The 16,196-nt window shown below is 34.7% G+C and overlaps 1 protein-coding gene across 18 annotated transcripts in view; it reads right to left on the bottom strand.

Annotated features, from left to right (window-relative positions):
• CDH18 (cadherin 18) overlaps nt 1-16,196 on the bottom strand; it is a 490,532-nt gene that overhangs the window by 5,994 nt on the left and 468,342 nt on the right. For all 18 annotated transcript variants that reach the window (XM_088170648.1, XM_088170626.1, XM_088170705.1 and 15 more), the window contains 2 exons: nt 10,951-11,068; nt 401-652 (listed from right to left, as the gene is read on the bottom strand). In XM_088170648.1, coding sequence (XP_088026774.1) covers nt 401-652; nt 10,951-11,068 — 370 coding nt within the window. The remainder of the gene's footprint in view (nt 1-400; nt 653-10,950; nt 11,069-16,196) is intronic.

Below are 16,196 nucleotides of genomic sequence, written 5' to 3'. Positions count from 1 at the left end.
GATACCTCTTACAGCATAATGCATTTCAAAAAGCTTTGCCCCTCTTTTTTCTATAATTTTTCACACTGTTCAAGACATGGAATTAGAGTCAGTCTCTTTTTGAAATCTTTCCAAATTACAGAAAAAAAAAAAAAGATCTGCAGTGCTAATTACTTGATAACCTCTGAAAAAAAAAAAAATTCTGCTGGATTCCAGATATTCACAGATGTACTTAAAAGGCATTTCCCCCTATTAACTTTAGCTAAACCTTTCCCCCTTAATCACAGCTATGTGTTTCTAATTGCCTCCTACTGCCAGGCAGGCAGCGGCTCAAAAGCATTGCCGGCTGAAAGCCTTGCGCCCTGTCCGATTGCGAGAGGCCCTGCAGGGCCGGCAGTGCCCAGCGCTGCCCGCGGCTCACCGAGGAGAATGACGATGCAGAGCAGGATGGCGATTAGAGCTCCGGTGCTGAGGCCAGCCGAGGAGAGGAAGGCTTCAGCGTGGCACGTCCTGACCCGGCCGTCCCTGTCGCAGGCGCACACGCGGATGGTGAGCGTGCTGCTGCTGCTCAGAGCGGGCACGCCGCCGTCCGAAACCAGCACCGGCAGGTAATAGGTGTCCTGCGTGCTCCGGCTGTATCTCCTGCGTCTTGTCAGGATGCTGGCTGTATTATCTGCAATAGCAAAAACCAGAACAGCGTTTCAGTGAAGTTAAAAAAAAAAAAAAAAAGAAAAAGTTATTTACTGTTGGTTTCCCATCAAATGGAAGCATGGGGCATCTTAAAACTAGCCGGTCCTAATCTGTGAAAATGCACCATGTAGAATTAAAATTTGTCAGGAAGACTTTCTGGCAAACAGAGGAAAAAGGGGAGGAGGTGGAAAACAGCCTACATTATGTAAATAAGAATGTCTAAAACTCTTGTATTTTTATTGGAATCTAAGTGAATTTTGACAAACATCGTGTTTGTCACAATTTACAAAGTGATTTCATCCCATGTTATGCTGTTGGTAGGATATGGACCCTTGTCAATTTGAATACCTGGAATTATGGAGAGATCTTTTGTGAATTTTTTGCACAATAGAAAATCCTCTTGATTCTCAGAAGAATATTAAAATTTATTTAGTAAAAGCTAAAATAAGACTTTCATGTTGTAGTGTTTGCAAAAAGGTTTTAAAGTTTAAGTGTGCTTTCAGAAAAATTCTGAAAGGACAGTGACCAAAGACACATGCTTTGGAGCGGTCTGGAGGAAGAGGGAAGGCAAAGGAAGGGGAAAAGAGTGGATATTACATATTCTAAACTAGTAGAGTTTAAAGATAAGAAAGGGGAGACAGTTACATAAGACTGTGTCACCCTTATATTACCTATGGGTCCATCTGGCATAGACAGACAAGGAAAATCTACTGCTTATTACAGACACGTTGCAAGAGAATTTGTAGGCACTAAGGAGGGTAGAAGTTGACAGACATATCCCTTTAAGCCCAAGAAATTAAGAAGCATAAAGAGAATGCAAGGGAAGAAATGCTACAACAATATATAGTTATAGCTAATATTCATATGTGTAAAATTTATTTTCAATTTGTTGCCATCGCTATGAAATTACTAGCCTCTGAATAAAAGTCTAAGATAAAACAAAAACAAACACCAACAAGCAGTAATGGAGAGAGAGAAATGGGGACTGATAAATGGAAAGAGACAGAAGAAAAGAGCTTTCTTCTCGTATTGCTCGTCACATGGTTTCCAAATTGTGGAATTTCAATGAAATTGGAATTTTTTAGCAAATAACAGATGGGTGATAAGTACTAAATACATCTGCCAGGTTTCTCTTTCTATTACAAACAAACAAACAAACAAACAAACAAGAAATTTTCTTATTTTTCCTTATCACTGTAGCTACAGTGTTAAATGGCTTTATGGAAATGGAAATGGAAATGGAAAAATGAAATCCATGTCACTCTGTGAAAATCTAGTGTAACAATATAGCCAGTGTGGCATGCGTTTGCCCATTGGACTGATGCATGCACATTTGAGTGAAAGACTTAAGTTTTTGTTTAAACTGGATAGAAGATCGGTTTCAGATGATTACTCTTCATGCTGTACTTTCTATCAAGCTCTGTACAAATTTTTAAAACATTAATTTTAACCCACTTTTGTCAACATTTTATTTTGCACACCATCTGACAGTGACATTTAGAAAAACTGGTTATAAATTCATTAAATGCTGTTCTTTTCATTTGGAGTGGGCACAATATAAGGTATTTATTTATTTATTTACTTGCTGTAGGCCTTGGAGTCGTGCTTCTACAAATTTACTTCTACAAGGTTATGTTTTGATGACTGATGACACCTGTCATTTATTATGCTGTTTATATTCATTCAAGTTACAGAACCTTACTGGAACCAGAATGAGGTGAACAGATAATTCTTTAATCTGTAAAAATTGTGACACAATATAAGAACATCATATTGTGGAAATCAAGCTTCCATAAGGAATATAAATAGTCCATGATATAACATACATTGTAAAATTATTTGTTACACATACACCCTGCTCCCAAAATATTTTGTATTTTCTGGGCCAACTAGGACCCTCGCATAACACCCAAGCACAGTCACTGTTATTAACATTCACCAGCCACCCTTCTCAGGCACTATGGACAAGACTGCTCCAGGTTTGTTTCCCGTCTCAACATTATTTCACCAGTCTGAAGATCTTAAGCCTAAATAGCCTCACGTGTGCGCCAGGACACACTGTGGCATGTAAATTCCTTTTGCAATATGGCAACAGTATGCTGTTGAGCTGCAAGACAAATTTCACATTATTTTGTAAATTCAAAAGTGAAAAAACCTTGATAGACAAATCTCGGTTCCATTGGGTTCTACACAGGATCAAGAGGAGATATAAGGCAAATGTTGTGCTTGTTGCCTGTGACATAAATTTCTAAAAGAGTAAATGATCCAGTGCACACCTCCAGAAGCAGTGATGAAAATGCTGGCTGACAACAGAAGCATCAGAGACTAAATATAATGAAGAAAAACTGAGGACTCCTGATCAGGGATCTTGCAGTAATGATAGAATTTTAGCACAGAGACTATTGGAAAAGATGCAAAGGAAAGAACATCGAGATGTGAGAATGTATGCTATGAGGGTAAATGTGGACAGATGGGAGGCAAATTGTGAGGAAAAAAGTATTAAAACTAAGAGAAAAAAGAAAAGAAAGAAAAAATGAAGGAATGAGGAAATTATATAATTCAATGTTCAATTCAATGTTACAGAGAAAAAATGTGAAGAAAGTTATAATTAAACCTTGCTTCTCTGGGAGGAAGGCCTAGTCAAAGAACTGATATATTTATACTGTACAGAATAAATACAAATTTAAAAAATAGACATTTTTTTCTTTCAATGTTGCGTTTGTTCATTCAATATTAAATTGTTTTTCTTGTACTGTTAACATTATACAACTAAATATAAGATACAATGAAATATTGGTAAAAGACACACTTAAAGGAAATAAGGAAACCAGTACAAGATTTTTATTTTTAAAGATTGCCATGGTGAATTTTTGTTGTTTGTATTGTCTTGAGTAGTAAGTAGATTTCTGTAGAAACAGATGTTACATGACATACCCACAAGTTTCTGTAATGCCATACCCAGTGATAAGCATTCTCAAAGAAACAGTGTAAAGTTTTTCCTTCAATAAAATTTCACAAATTTTAACACAAATAAAAAGCGTGACCTTTCAGACACTGGCTTGGAAATTTTCAGTTCTCAATATCATCAGAGGTGCTAGTTGTCATTATTATGCTATCACAGATTTAGATATGGTAACTTAGTGCATTGTATTTACATCCAAGTAAAACACCGGAAAGTATCTCTCACATACTATTTTTTTCTCATTAAATTTCTTAAAATATTTTACAAATAAGATGTTTAACATTTCTTTTCTAAAAAATAATCTCTATCTGGTTTTCCAAAGGTCACTGAGAATCAAGCAAAACAGAAAATTATCAAAGACAATCATATTACCATAACACAGAAATTATGTCTCTGATGCTGTAGTCAGAGCTCGGTTCCTGAGGACAATCATATGCAAAGGTATGCCAAAAATAAGAATGGATAGAAAAAAGTTTAGCCAAGCTGCAATATTAACTGCATCTTGACAACTATTCTGGTGTTCCGAGCTTTCAAATACTAAATGTTTTTATTCCTTATCAAAAACTATTATAGGAACATGTTGAGAGAAGAGCTAGAAAGACAGCAACTTTTAAGAGCTTTGCACAGAACAAAAAAATCTCACAATCTGTAAAAGCTATAGGAAGCCAAGAACAAAGTCTGACACTGATGATCTAGAAAAGAGTTTATTGAAAAGGCGAAAAAAGTTATATCAATAGTAGTAGTTTGAAAGGGAGCCACGGGGTTATGTAGTGAGAAATTTATTTGATATCTGAAAAAAAGATACAGCAAATAGTCAGGGAAGGCAAGTGTATAGGATAGCAGCAACAGCAATAAGATGATGAGAGCTACAGATCTCATCCTTCTAGGCCTGGAAGGAAAGACTTTTTTATCTCAATAGATTTAAATGGTGAACTTCACCCCTGAAGAGTATGATAAGAACCAGGACTAACTGGAGATTACAGGAACGACTGCTAAAGAAAATTAACAACTCCCACACAGGGAAAGAAATATCTGATACCTCATGATGTACATTTCTCCATTTAATGATCTAAACTTTCTAATGATTTAAGCTTACTCCTATTTGGGCTGCTCTTTGCAAATATCTCAATTAGAAGTTAAGATTCATCTTAAGTGAGTTTGAGATTACCCATGGGAAATGCTGAATGGCTGTAACACAGCAATTCTTCACACTCTGAAGATGTTGCCGTTTACTAAGCCAGGCTGTACACCGTATACACTGCTGTTATCACAGTCTTTTTTCCATCATCCCTGCCTTTTTTCACTGAGCTTCAGAGCTAAATAAAGAAAGGGGGACATAGAAAAATCAAGGGAGCAGAAATACAATGGTAGGACCATGGAAGGTGACTGCTGGAACACATTAGAGGATGCTCATTTATTATTCACAATTTGAGAATCCCTTTGACACATTATGCATTAAAAGCAGAGACAAGAGCAATGGAAGTAAAAAAAAAAAAAAAAAAGGAAAGTCCTGTTTATATCTTAAGGCATGTTTCAATTTTCAGTTCTGCTTGTATCAGCAGTTCAAGTACTATAAATTTTCTGAGAAGTCATAAACTAATTAAAACCAAAGAAGATATATTGGAATGATTTGCATTTCTTACATTTCTAAACTTGGAGCTGTTAATTTGTTTATGTGAACTACATGATAGGCATTTCTGTTTCATTTCTTTATTGATAAAGCTTGTAAATTTTTTTTTTTTTTTTTTTTGCTGGCTTCAAAGCTATTGCCAGTGGGCAAAAATCTATTATAAATTTCTAGTTCAGTGGGTAGCAAAAACGAAAAGTAACATAGAACATATTTTTGGCCTGCAATATAGTTATTTGCTTATGGTTGGTTTTTGAATCACCAACAAGTTGCAGTCCAGAAAAGAAATGCAAGATCCTCTTCACTATGCACTGAACTAACTTTATGATCAATCCTGGAGCCGACTTTTTTAAATCAAAAAATTTTCAGACGTTCAGAGGCTTTCAGAGGCCTGAAGAGGGAAAATGTCTTCCCTCTACAGTAGCTGGTTGGTTTTCTGTTATACTCATGGTAGAATTTCTTTTTAACTTCCATATGTTGATATCTGTGCTAATACCTACTTGGACATTCAATCCATTTACAGTAGCAGTAGTTCTGTGCACTGTACTTACAGTCATTGTGTGTGATGTTAACTTGCACTTTCTCAGATAACATTTCTTTCCACTTACAACTTGTCTTCTTTGCAGGATGATATTTTACAGAAGGTCAGCAGTAACTCAGAGTATGACATAACCAGAACATGCACGACTCTGTGATGTAAATGAAAGTGGGAACTATGTGGGTGTTTTCCCCTTGTGATGGGTTTCAAAGTGGGAGCTTCAATTCAGCCATTTCAAATTCCACTTTAGATGTTCTAGAACAACTAAGACATGGTCTGGTATCTGGCATACTCATTTGCAGCTTGAAAGCTCTGAAGTTAATTCACAGACACATTTTCCAATATGGTAGGAAATAAGAAGGGCAGAGTGATAAACAGAAGGTTCTGTAAGAAACTCACGCTGAGATGGGATCAATTGCTCTCTGGAGGTTGTTCTCTTTCTAAATAACAGTAATGATAAGTAAAATTGATCTTTTTTTTTTTTTTTTTACTATTTTTGATCTGTGACACTGGGACAAGGGTTAATATATATCACAGGCATGTATGGACGAATGCATTAAAAATTTTCATTTTATACAGATGCCATTGAATTCATTGTGCTCTATATTTTACAGAAAAACACATCTCCACTTCTGTGGGATGTCTGACATAAAATTAAGAAAATGGAGTCTCCAGAATTATAGTATCAGAAAAATGGCATACCTTTATTCCAATTCCAGAATATTCTCCATCACTGGGCAATAATCAAAGGGCCAGATCTTTGAGATAAGTGGGCAGAGGGGAAAAATAAATTGCAAATACTTTTGTGATATGAAACTTTAGTCCTGAAGAAATAAAAGAAGAGGAGAATAAATGCTAAGCATCCTCTAGGGATTTGTTCTTCATTGAAAGTAAGCTAAATTTAGTTTCCTATCAGAAGTCAGTAATCTCAATTAACTGAAGTAAGAGAATGCACAGAGCTTACTGGCAATGCTGGGTGAATGTGTCCATTATCTGCATAAACTCTTCTTGTCCAGGAAGTTTATAATACCACTAAGCATCTATGGTAAACTGTGTACGTTGTGATAAAACATAGCACCAGTAAAAGTGCTTTACAGTGCAGAAATTTCTTAAATGTTCTAAGTGAACTGTTCTCTGAGGGTCCTTTTTCATCCTTTCCCAATCCTTTTTCATCTCTTGAAAAATATTATCCACGTTCTGAAAGATAAGTGTGTCTACATATTAATGGTTGGAAATATGATAAAAATGACATGTTCAGATGCATTTTTCATCAAACTAAAAAAACTAGAAGTCTAGAATCCAATACATAGAAATCGATCTATTGGGAAAAACTTTTGTTATCCTTATTCTGATTTCCAAACAAAAGATGGTTTTAGCCTCATATTCTCTTGGAAAGATTTTAATGGGATATGCGAAAGTGGATATTTCTGATTCGGCAAAAAGTGTAAGTTTGTGATATTAGAAAAAGGATTACAAACTTATCTATGACAATATCCTAAAAAAGAAAGAGAGGAGAACACAGATTACAGATTACAGATTACAGATTACAGATTACAATAAAATGAGTTATGTAGAATCTGATTTATAATATAAAACACAGCAGAAAAAGTACTTGGTTTCTCAGGTTTTAATAGAAATTGTATCAATTTTCTAGGCAGAATAAATTGTAAACAACCATATTTTGATTAAAAGACCTTCATAAGTACAATTCTCAAACAAAAAAAAAAAAAAAAAAAGAAAGGCTTCTTCTCTTCTTTAACTTCTCTAAAGCTGCAGAAAATGTTTACAACTTAATGTATTTTCTTTGTATGACAACAAAATTTTATTCCAGGTCTTGTTCTACCCGGTTTACATGAGAACAGATACTGCATAATTTTTTTGTCTGTCCTCTTGTTCATACTTGTAAGCCTTTACTCTCTCTGAACAGTACTTTTAAAGTATGTAATAAAACTTAAATAGCAACAAAGAATCTCTTGTACCATAAGAATACAGAAGAGAAAAACTATCATATTCTGTATTTTCCTTTTTCTTTCAAATGAAAATCGTAGCAAAAACAGACTACAGAAAGGGATCCAAGGAACTCTATATTTGCTGGATGTTATATTTGGTAAAGCCTTGTGACTATCCTGACCTACATTTCCCTCAGGGTTTTAAGTACTGCATTATGAGGATGAATATTCCACAAATGGAGATTTAAATTTAGAGATTTTCATTTAGAAAATGCACAAGTTCAGGCTCAAGAAATGAAAGTTTAACTGGTCAAATGACCAGCTATATGGACTGAGACTTAAATACCTGTTTAGTTTGTTGAAGCCATAGAATATTACTGAGCTGAATCATATGCATGCTGGGATTGTATTTTGCTGCAATCTATACAGGTAGATAGGAACAAACTACAGAATCTTATGCTTGTACAAGCCCTAGATTTCAGTCATAGTGCATAGATATAAACATAAATATTTTAAGATACAGTGCATTGCTGTGGACTATACTGATAATAAATGAATAGGAGTACCTTCATGCAAAACTCTATTTGGGGTCCAAGAACAAAATTATTGTTTTGGGTTATGAAAAGAAGGGGAAAAAAATGTCTACTGATATTTTTTATGAAATTGAACCTTTTTACTGAAGAAATAAGAGGAGTGGATGACTGAATTAGAAGGCGACAGCAAGAGAAATACAGTTTTGTAGAGACAGATACGGCTACTACTGACTACCATTTTCTATGTGAAATCAAGAATTTGGGTTTTATCAATCTGCAAAACATTACCAAAATTTCTCTTAAGGCAATTTTTGTAGGTTTTTCTTTAAAAACATAACAAACAAACAAATAAAACCCTCTCAGAATGACAGCCTTTATAGAATTTGGAAATACAGAGATAAAAAGAGCAGCTGTTTTCTGTTCAGAGCATTCTGCTTATTTTTAATGCCTGATGTTCGAAAATATGAGTTTTCAAAAGTGCAAACTTGTCACAGACATAAGAAAAGCCTTTTCTGCCCACCTTCTTTTTGCTATTTCCTAGAATAGAAAGCAACAGAAAATCTATTTCTAAATAGAAGTAGATGAGAAATATGAAAGTCGTAAATGCTAAATAACTGCATATTGTGCATGTACTTCTTAGGTGTTTCTCTAATATTTTGCGTAGAGATTGTGTCACAAAGAAAAGGTCCCAATAAAGGACAATGTTTAAACAATAGATTTGAAGTGTTTTGTACCAAGAAAAATCATAACTATGCATTTACTTTTAAGATAAATTTCTTGTTATGGTTTGAGTTAAGCAGTCATTTTTTAATTATATGGCCAGTTTGGAAGTTGCATTTTTGGAGTCTCTCTATATGTGAGAAATTTTATGCAAGATGCTGTAGGAAGCTCAAAATTTTGTTCTTCCTTACGTGAAATAAAAACATAATGCACAATAAGCTTTTACCTTAAAAGACTCCTTTTTCAGTTCCTTCCTCTACTTCCCCCCATAAAATTCAATTTAGGGCAGTCCAAACACTGCTTTTGGCTGTTGATTGCTAAGTCATTGCTTGCTGATCTTGGGGAATTTAAAAAAAAAAGCAGCAATTGTTTCTATCCAAAGTTGAATATTTCTATCCAAAACATGAATACGAGATTTCTACATCAAATGTTTGTTGAAGTTTATGCCCTCTCTCATAAAACTTATAAATAACTTATGTAGCAATGGACAATGAATAATACAGATCCAGCTTTAAATATGTTCAAAACCATAAAATATCTACTTTGTCATAAACCACAATTTTAGTAGAGCTATTAAAAAAAACACTTCTTGATATAGATATCCTGTATTGAAATGAACATACACATGGTCTTTCACATGAGATCACAGTCTAATGCTCAATGAGTTTATTGGAAACAGACTAAAATACAGAAATATGCAACGGCACCCCTCTTTCATTTCAGAAACAACAGTCTGGCTTTTTCTATAATGTTCCATCAAAATCTGAGTGGGATTGATATATTAATCTGGGAAAGCCCTGGAGTTTCATTTAGGGAATATTTTTAATACATTAATTAGCCCTTCAATATTTATGATTATTTATTAATAGTGATATAAATGTACTGGTCTCTTTTGGAACTTGAATATGAAATCCATTTATGTATTCCAAATAACTAGCACGATTTTTTCCTGCTATAAATATAGTTAAACACTGGAACAGATACTTTAAGAAGACTATACAATCTCCTTCCCTGATCGATTTTACAAACAGATGAAAAAGTCCTTACAGAATTGTTTCAATATCACTGTGTGTACCAAATATACCAATGATGGGGTTAATGCATTACAGAGGACTAGTGATCTGTAATTCTGAGGTCTTCCTCAGAATGTATTCCACAGCAGTACTACAAATATATAAATATAAAATAAAGCAAATCCTACACACTTCCACACAGGCATACAAAGAAACCCCTACAATACACACATACACAAAATCTCAAGAGGAAAATTCAGATAAATGTTTAAAGTTTACTCTTATTTTCATCAGGTTGGAAAGTGGAGACCATAAGGGTCTTGATCAAAAGCAAGGCTGATTTTGGTTTGGGTTGTGGAAAGATTAGACAGTTTTTTCACTCAAGAAATGCTCAGAAACACTTGCTTTTGAGACTCTGAGAGCTGTTTTCCTTCTGAGTCTATCTGTTATGAAGTTCTGATTGTAATGTTTAGACACACTTTCTTAGGAATGGCATGAAGCAACAGACTATCATCCAGGAACCACAGAATGACCTGCCCTTGGTGTCATATCTGTAAAAGTAAGCATGAATTCCAATTTTTATGCCCCTTAATTTTTTTCCACCTTTAAGCAATAAATGGCAATAACCTTGACAATATGAAATCAGTGCTATTTCACCTAAAAGTAGGCCAAATTTACATATTTTTCATTAATCCACATTTCAAAAATATTCCTGAAAGTATGAAATATAAATGCTAAAATAAAGTGCAATATAAATCCAAAATGCAGTATCTGATTATTCATAGTTTGCAATATGTTGTGCACACATGTCCTTGATATCCAACAGCTCAGTCATGACATATTAGTTTTCCGTTTCTGTCAGGAAATGCATGGAAATATTTTTGTTCACCCCAGAGAAAACAGAAACTCATTTCTTTGAGATTTATGTATTTGATTTACCTTCATTATTCCTTAGAGTGAAGTTGGGATTCAAAGAAAGCCCTTCATCAAGAGAAAAATGGAATCTTGCACCATTTGCAGAGTTATCTTTGTCAGTAGCAGTGATAGTCTGAATTACCTGAAACAAAAATTAACAGTGAATATATTGAAATTTGAACTTGACCCATATAGTACCTGACCTCAGCAGGATGCTCAAGTTTACCTTATTTTAATTTTCTACTTGACTGCTGCTGAATTCAACAGATGAAATGACTGTATCATTAACTTAATTTCTCTAGCAGAAAATATTTTAGGAACCACACTTCAGAGCCAGGTAAAAGCATCTATAGGATCTACACTTTCAGATGTTTTGATATGGTGAGGACCTGGTATAGAGATTATCACCACCTGCATTGTATCCTTCTGACTTCCTGAATTACAGTTTTAGCTAAATATCTGTTTTTATGGAGGCAAAAGACTGAACTGTGATGGTCTATGTGAAGTGTCATCTGCCTGCTGTCCTAATAATTAAATGTACTTCAATATTGGTAAGGAAAAACAATTAACTAAAATATTTGTGATAACCATTTTTCTACTAAAAATTCCTGTTAAGAATCAGTTTTAAATTGCCAGGGAACAGAATAGGAAGAACAGCAGGCACTCCTGGCTTTAGTTTAGTTTGCCCAAAAAGCAACAGAACTGGATGTAGCCAGAACCATGCCTGAGAGAGGTATTTTTGAAAGGTAGGACCTTTGCCTTCGAAAGCCCTGGTGGTTTTAAAATTTACTTTCAACTAAAATTGATCTAAGCTCTTGGAATGTGGGACCAAACAGTATTTCTACCTCTGCTTTCATTTTCATGCTGGGTCTTGAAACTCAAGTGCTAAAGTGGAATCCAATAAAAGTTGTTCCTGTGATATAGGCAGTGAAGCCCACACAGACTGCTGCACAGAGCTGATAGATATCCTGAGGGAAACATAAAAGAGGGAGGGAAAGTGCTCTTTTCATAAGAATTTTTCTGTTCAGTGTTCAGCTGCAGTCTGTCTGGACTGAACCTGAAACATAAACAGTACAGACTCCAGTGGCTTGGTCTGTTTTAAGACTGAAAGACACCACAGAGTTCTCTACCCCCATTCATATAAGAGAAGCAAAACTAATATATTTTTTAAACCATGCTCTGGTTTGAGCTGGGATAGAGCCAATTTTCTTCACAGTAGCTGGTATGAGGCCGTGTTTTTATTTGTTCTAGGAAAAGTGTTGGTAAACACAGAGATGTTTCTCTCATTGCTGAGCAGGGCTTGCACATTGTCAAAGTATTTTCTGTTTCTTGTACCACCCCCACTAGCGAGGGGGTGAAGATGCAGGAAAAATTGTGAGTGGACACAGCCAGGACAGTTGACCCCAACTGACCAAAAGGATTTTCCATACCATATGATGTCATGCCCACTTATAAACCTGGGGGAAGAAGAAGGAAGGAGGAGATGTTTGGAGCGATGGTGTTTGTCTTCCAAAGTCAGCATTGCTACACGTGATGCTGCTCTGCTCTCCCGGAGATGGCTGAACACCTGCCTGCCCAAGGGAACTAGTGATTTCCCTACTTTTCTTTGCTTACATGTGCAGCTTTGATATGCCTATTACCTTATCTCAACCCACAAGCTCACTCACTTGCACTTTCCTGATTCTCTTCCCCATCCCACTGGTGGGAGAGTGAGTGAGTGGCTGTGTGGGGATGAATTTCCAGCTGAGGTTAAACCATGGCAACTCAATAGGGTATAATGTTTATTCCATTTATTATATACAGTAAAGTACAATGCATTGACTATACACATCTGAGACAATTAACAGTACTTATGATGAATGCCAATAATATTGTACTAGTTTGTTGTAATACTTTTTGCTGAAGTGGAGTGGAGCAAGGTCAATCTGAAAAAAATCTGAAGTATCTATAATCATGCATACAACTTTTACCAAAGTCATGGCAATACTGGTTGAAAATTTTGGCAAAAGGTAATTTTTCACTACTGAATTTTGAAAAGGTAACACAAATGTTAGTGAAACTACCATGTAAAACCAGAAATATAGGATTTTCTTAGCTATATATATATATATATATATATATATATATATATATATATATTTAGTTTGTAATGTTGAAATGGCATTTGGCACAGCAAGGCAAAAAAAGGTGTGATAGAAGAATATGTTCCAAAGAATCCATTTCTGTTATTATTCAAAAACTAAAAATGCCATTAAATGCCATACACATCTATAAAAACTTGAGGTAAGACTATAAGAAAAAGCTATTATTTTATTAAATATTTTTTAAATCTTCAGTGTTGTTTCTCAGTGAAATATAAATCAATTTGCCATGCAGCTTCAGCTTTTATTTGACAGCATGGTGGATAAATTTCAATCCTGTTGCACTATACTACATAAAACATTCAGTGACATTTTACAGAATGCTGCTTCAAGAGCATGCCATTCTGCAATAAAAATACCTTTGATCAAGGCCTCAGTGACACATGACTAGTGTAAAAATTATTTGGTTTTAAGACTAACTTTATAACTTAAAATATACTGTCTACATTCCCTGATTTCACACATGTAAATTCAAGTATTCCCTGAATTCATGAATGTATATAAAAAGTATAGCGCCTCATGGTATAAAAGTTATGGTTTTTCTCATAGAAAATAAATATTGCATTTTTACGTGGATAGGTCAAAGCATTTTTAGAGACCTGTTTTGTTTTTAAACAGAAAGTTCATACATTTTCACAAGAGATTTCTAAGACATTCATTCAGCAGTGAGATACAAATGTGTGTATCACCTTGACACCCAAATGTACTACTAACCTTTTTCTAATTAATTGGCCAAGTGCTTAATAGCCTATTAGTAGACATTAACCTGTGCCTTGCCAAGCCTGATTAAAATAAAAATGTAGACACACAATCTGAGCTTCAGTAAAGCCCAGCTGACAACACTGATAGGATGAAACCAAAGGTACACGATTTTTTTTTTTAAGGCAAGACACGACAAGAGAATTTCAAGAACTGAGGAGAACTAATTAGAGAGGACGGAGAGCAGGTGCTAAATTGTACTCAGAATCATTTCAGAATTGAATCAATAAACGAGCAAATATACACATGACAAACACATAGCAGAGGCATTCCTTGCCGGCTCACATTGATTTCCTTTTTGGAAGATTGCAAGATGTCATTTTCCTACATTGGCTAAATTTCACAGTCATTCACAAAATCAGTATATGTCGAGAAGCCAGTATTCCAGTTTGAATGTCATCTAAGATCAAATCAGAGCTACTTCATCTTCTTTCATATATAACATCAACCAGACTTCACTTGGAATCTGTTGCAGATACTTAGTCTATCTTCTCAACTATATGATTACTAAGTGACTAAAGCGGTCACTTCAGCATGGAAATTATCATCTCTTCATAAGCATTTGCTTTTTGACATGCATTAGGTTTGATCACTTAAACTTAAGGCTTAATCATTAAACATGAAAACAATTTTTCTTTCCTTTTTTTTTTTTAATAGAGCGGTAGAGAGTAAAAAGTAGGAGACAGGTTCTGCAGGCTCTGCAATTAGATTATACTGTGATTTCACTTCTGATAATAAACAAGTAAATACAACAAGTCTTTCAATGGCTATCTACTGGTTAGTTTACCTTACACATAAAAATTTCAAAATAGATGTGCTGAGGAAAGAAATTACGAATCTTACAGGACAGTGCAACATGGAAGATGTACTCAGCAGTACAGAATTTGTTATTTAGGTATAAATCTTATGAAACATAGTCACAGCATGATGGATAACTCAAAGGTATACTGTCTTTTCAGTGATTCAGAACCACCCAGCTGGGAACCCTTTTTAGCGTATGGAACACCTGTCCTCTTTTGCAATCAGTTTATTTGCCCCTCTCTAATATTTGTTGAACACCATCTTACTTTTTCCTTTCCTTAGACTAAATGGTAACATCTGAGCAAAAGATTTGTAATTTCATGTTTTGTTTTGGCTTTTGCTTAGTATTACAATTTTTCTGAAACCTTGTTGTGAAATGCAAATAAAATATAGTTCATAACACCTATGTATAGACCTGTTAGTTGAAGAATACAACACATGCAACAGTAGCTGAAGGAAAAGTACTAGGCTGACCCAGGGAGCAAATTCTATTGTATTCCTTAAAGACCTTGACCATAAATTATAATTTTCAAAACTACTATTGGAGAATTAAATTTTTGCTACAAAATATTAGCTATATACCAGCAACAACAGCCCCAGCAAAGAACATTTCTGAGATAGCTTCACTGCATGCTTTACCTTAGTATTGGTTATAAGGATTTAAGATTTATTGTTAAATTATATAATTTTAGAAATATCAGAAAAAATTGAAATAATTTGTAACTAATGCTTAAAAGAGATTGTTTTCTTCTTACATCAGTTTTTTACAAGTTCTAATTATTCTATATTTCCCTTTATTTGAGGTTTTCAGAATATTATTTGTTACTTTAATAAGCATTTAATAAGAGATATTCTGCTGACAGACAGACCAACTTGGATTTTTCAGTGTCTCAATAAGAGAAATGAAGAACACTATACAGTCATTAGATAAGAGGGAAGGTCCTTGCACACATAATTGGTCTAAAGACAGGAAATAGGATCTCTTCTGCAAATTGTACATTACACAAGGAAAGAAAGCCACAGTGATTTCCTGCTTATGCTGGGCCACTTGTTGATCAGTAATAAATGTCTTATAAAGAGTATGTTTATCAGCCCATCAAATCTACTTATGATATTGAACTGTTCAAAGAAGAAAAGATGAAGGGCTGTCATTAAAGACCTTCCAATACTCAGTAGCCATGCAATATACACACAAATGAAATTCATTATACATAGACATAAAGTCTTAACTTCACACACGATGGTAATCTCTGATCTGACTATTACCCTTAATGATACTGATGTTATGGCAGGCAGAGTCTTTTGCATTCCATGCTTACTAGTGGTTAAAAATCAAAGTCATGCCTAGAAATTGCTATGAAAGTACTAAAGATCAAAGCAGAGAGCATTACGTACTATGAAGCATTTTGTAAGAATTATAAACCACTGCATAACTGCATCTTGAATCTTGATTCTATCTCACGGGGAATAGAGAGGAATTGGTGAAAGTTTAAAGGAGGAAAATATGAATGATCAAAAGTCTGGAATGGCTTTACCACCAATTACCCCAGTTAAGTAGGACTGACTCAG

Source organism: Sturnus vulgaris, chromosome 1, assembly GCF_052056855.1.
Source record: "Sturnus vulgaris isolate bStuVul1 chromosome 1, bStuVul1.hap1, whole genome shotgun sequence".
NCBI lineage: Eukaryota > Metazoa > Chordata > Aves > Passeriformes > Sturnidae > Sturnus > Sturnus vulgaris.
This window is presented reverse-complemented; position numbering and strand designations above follow the sequence as displayed.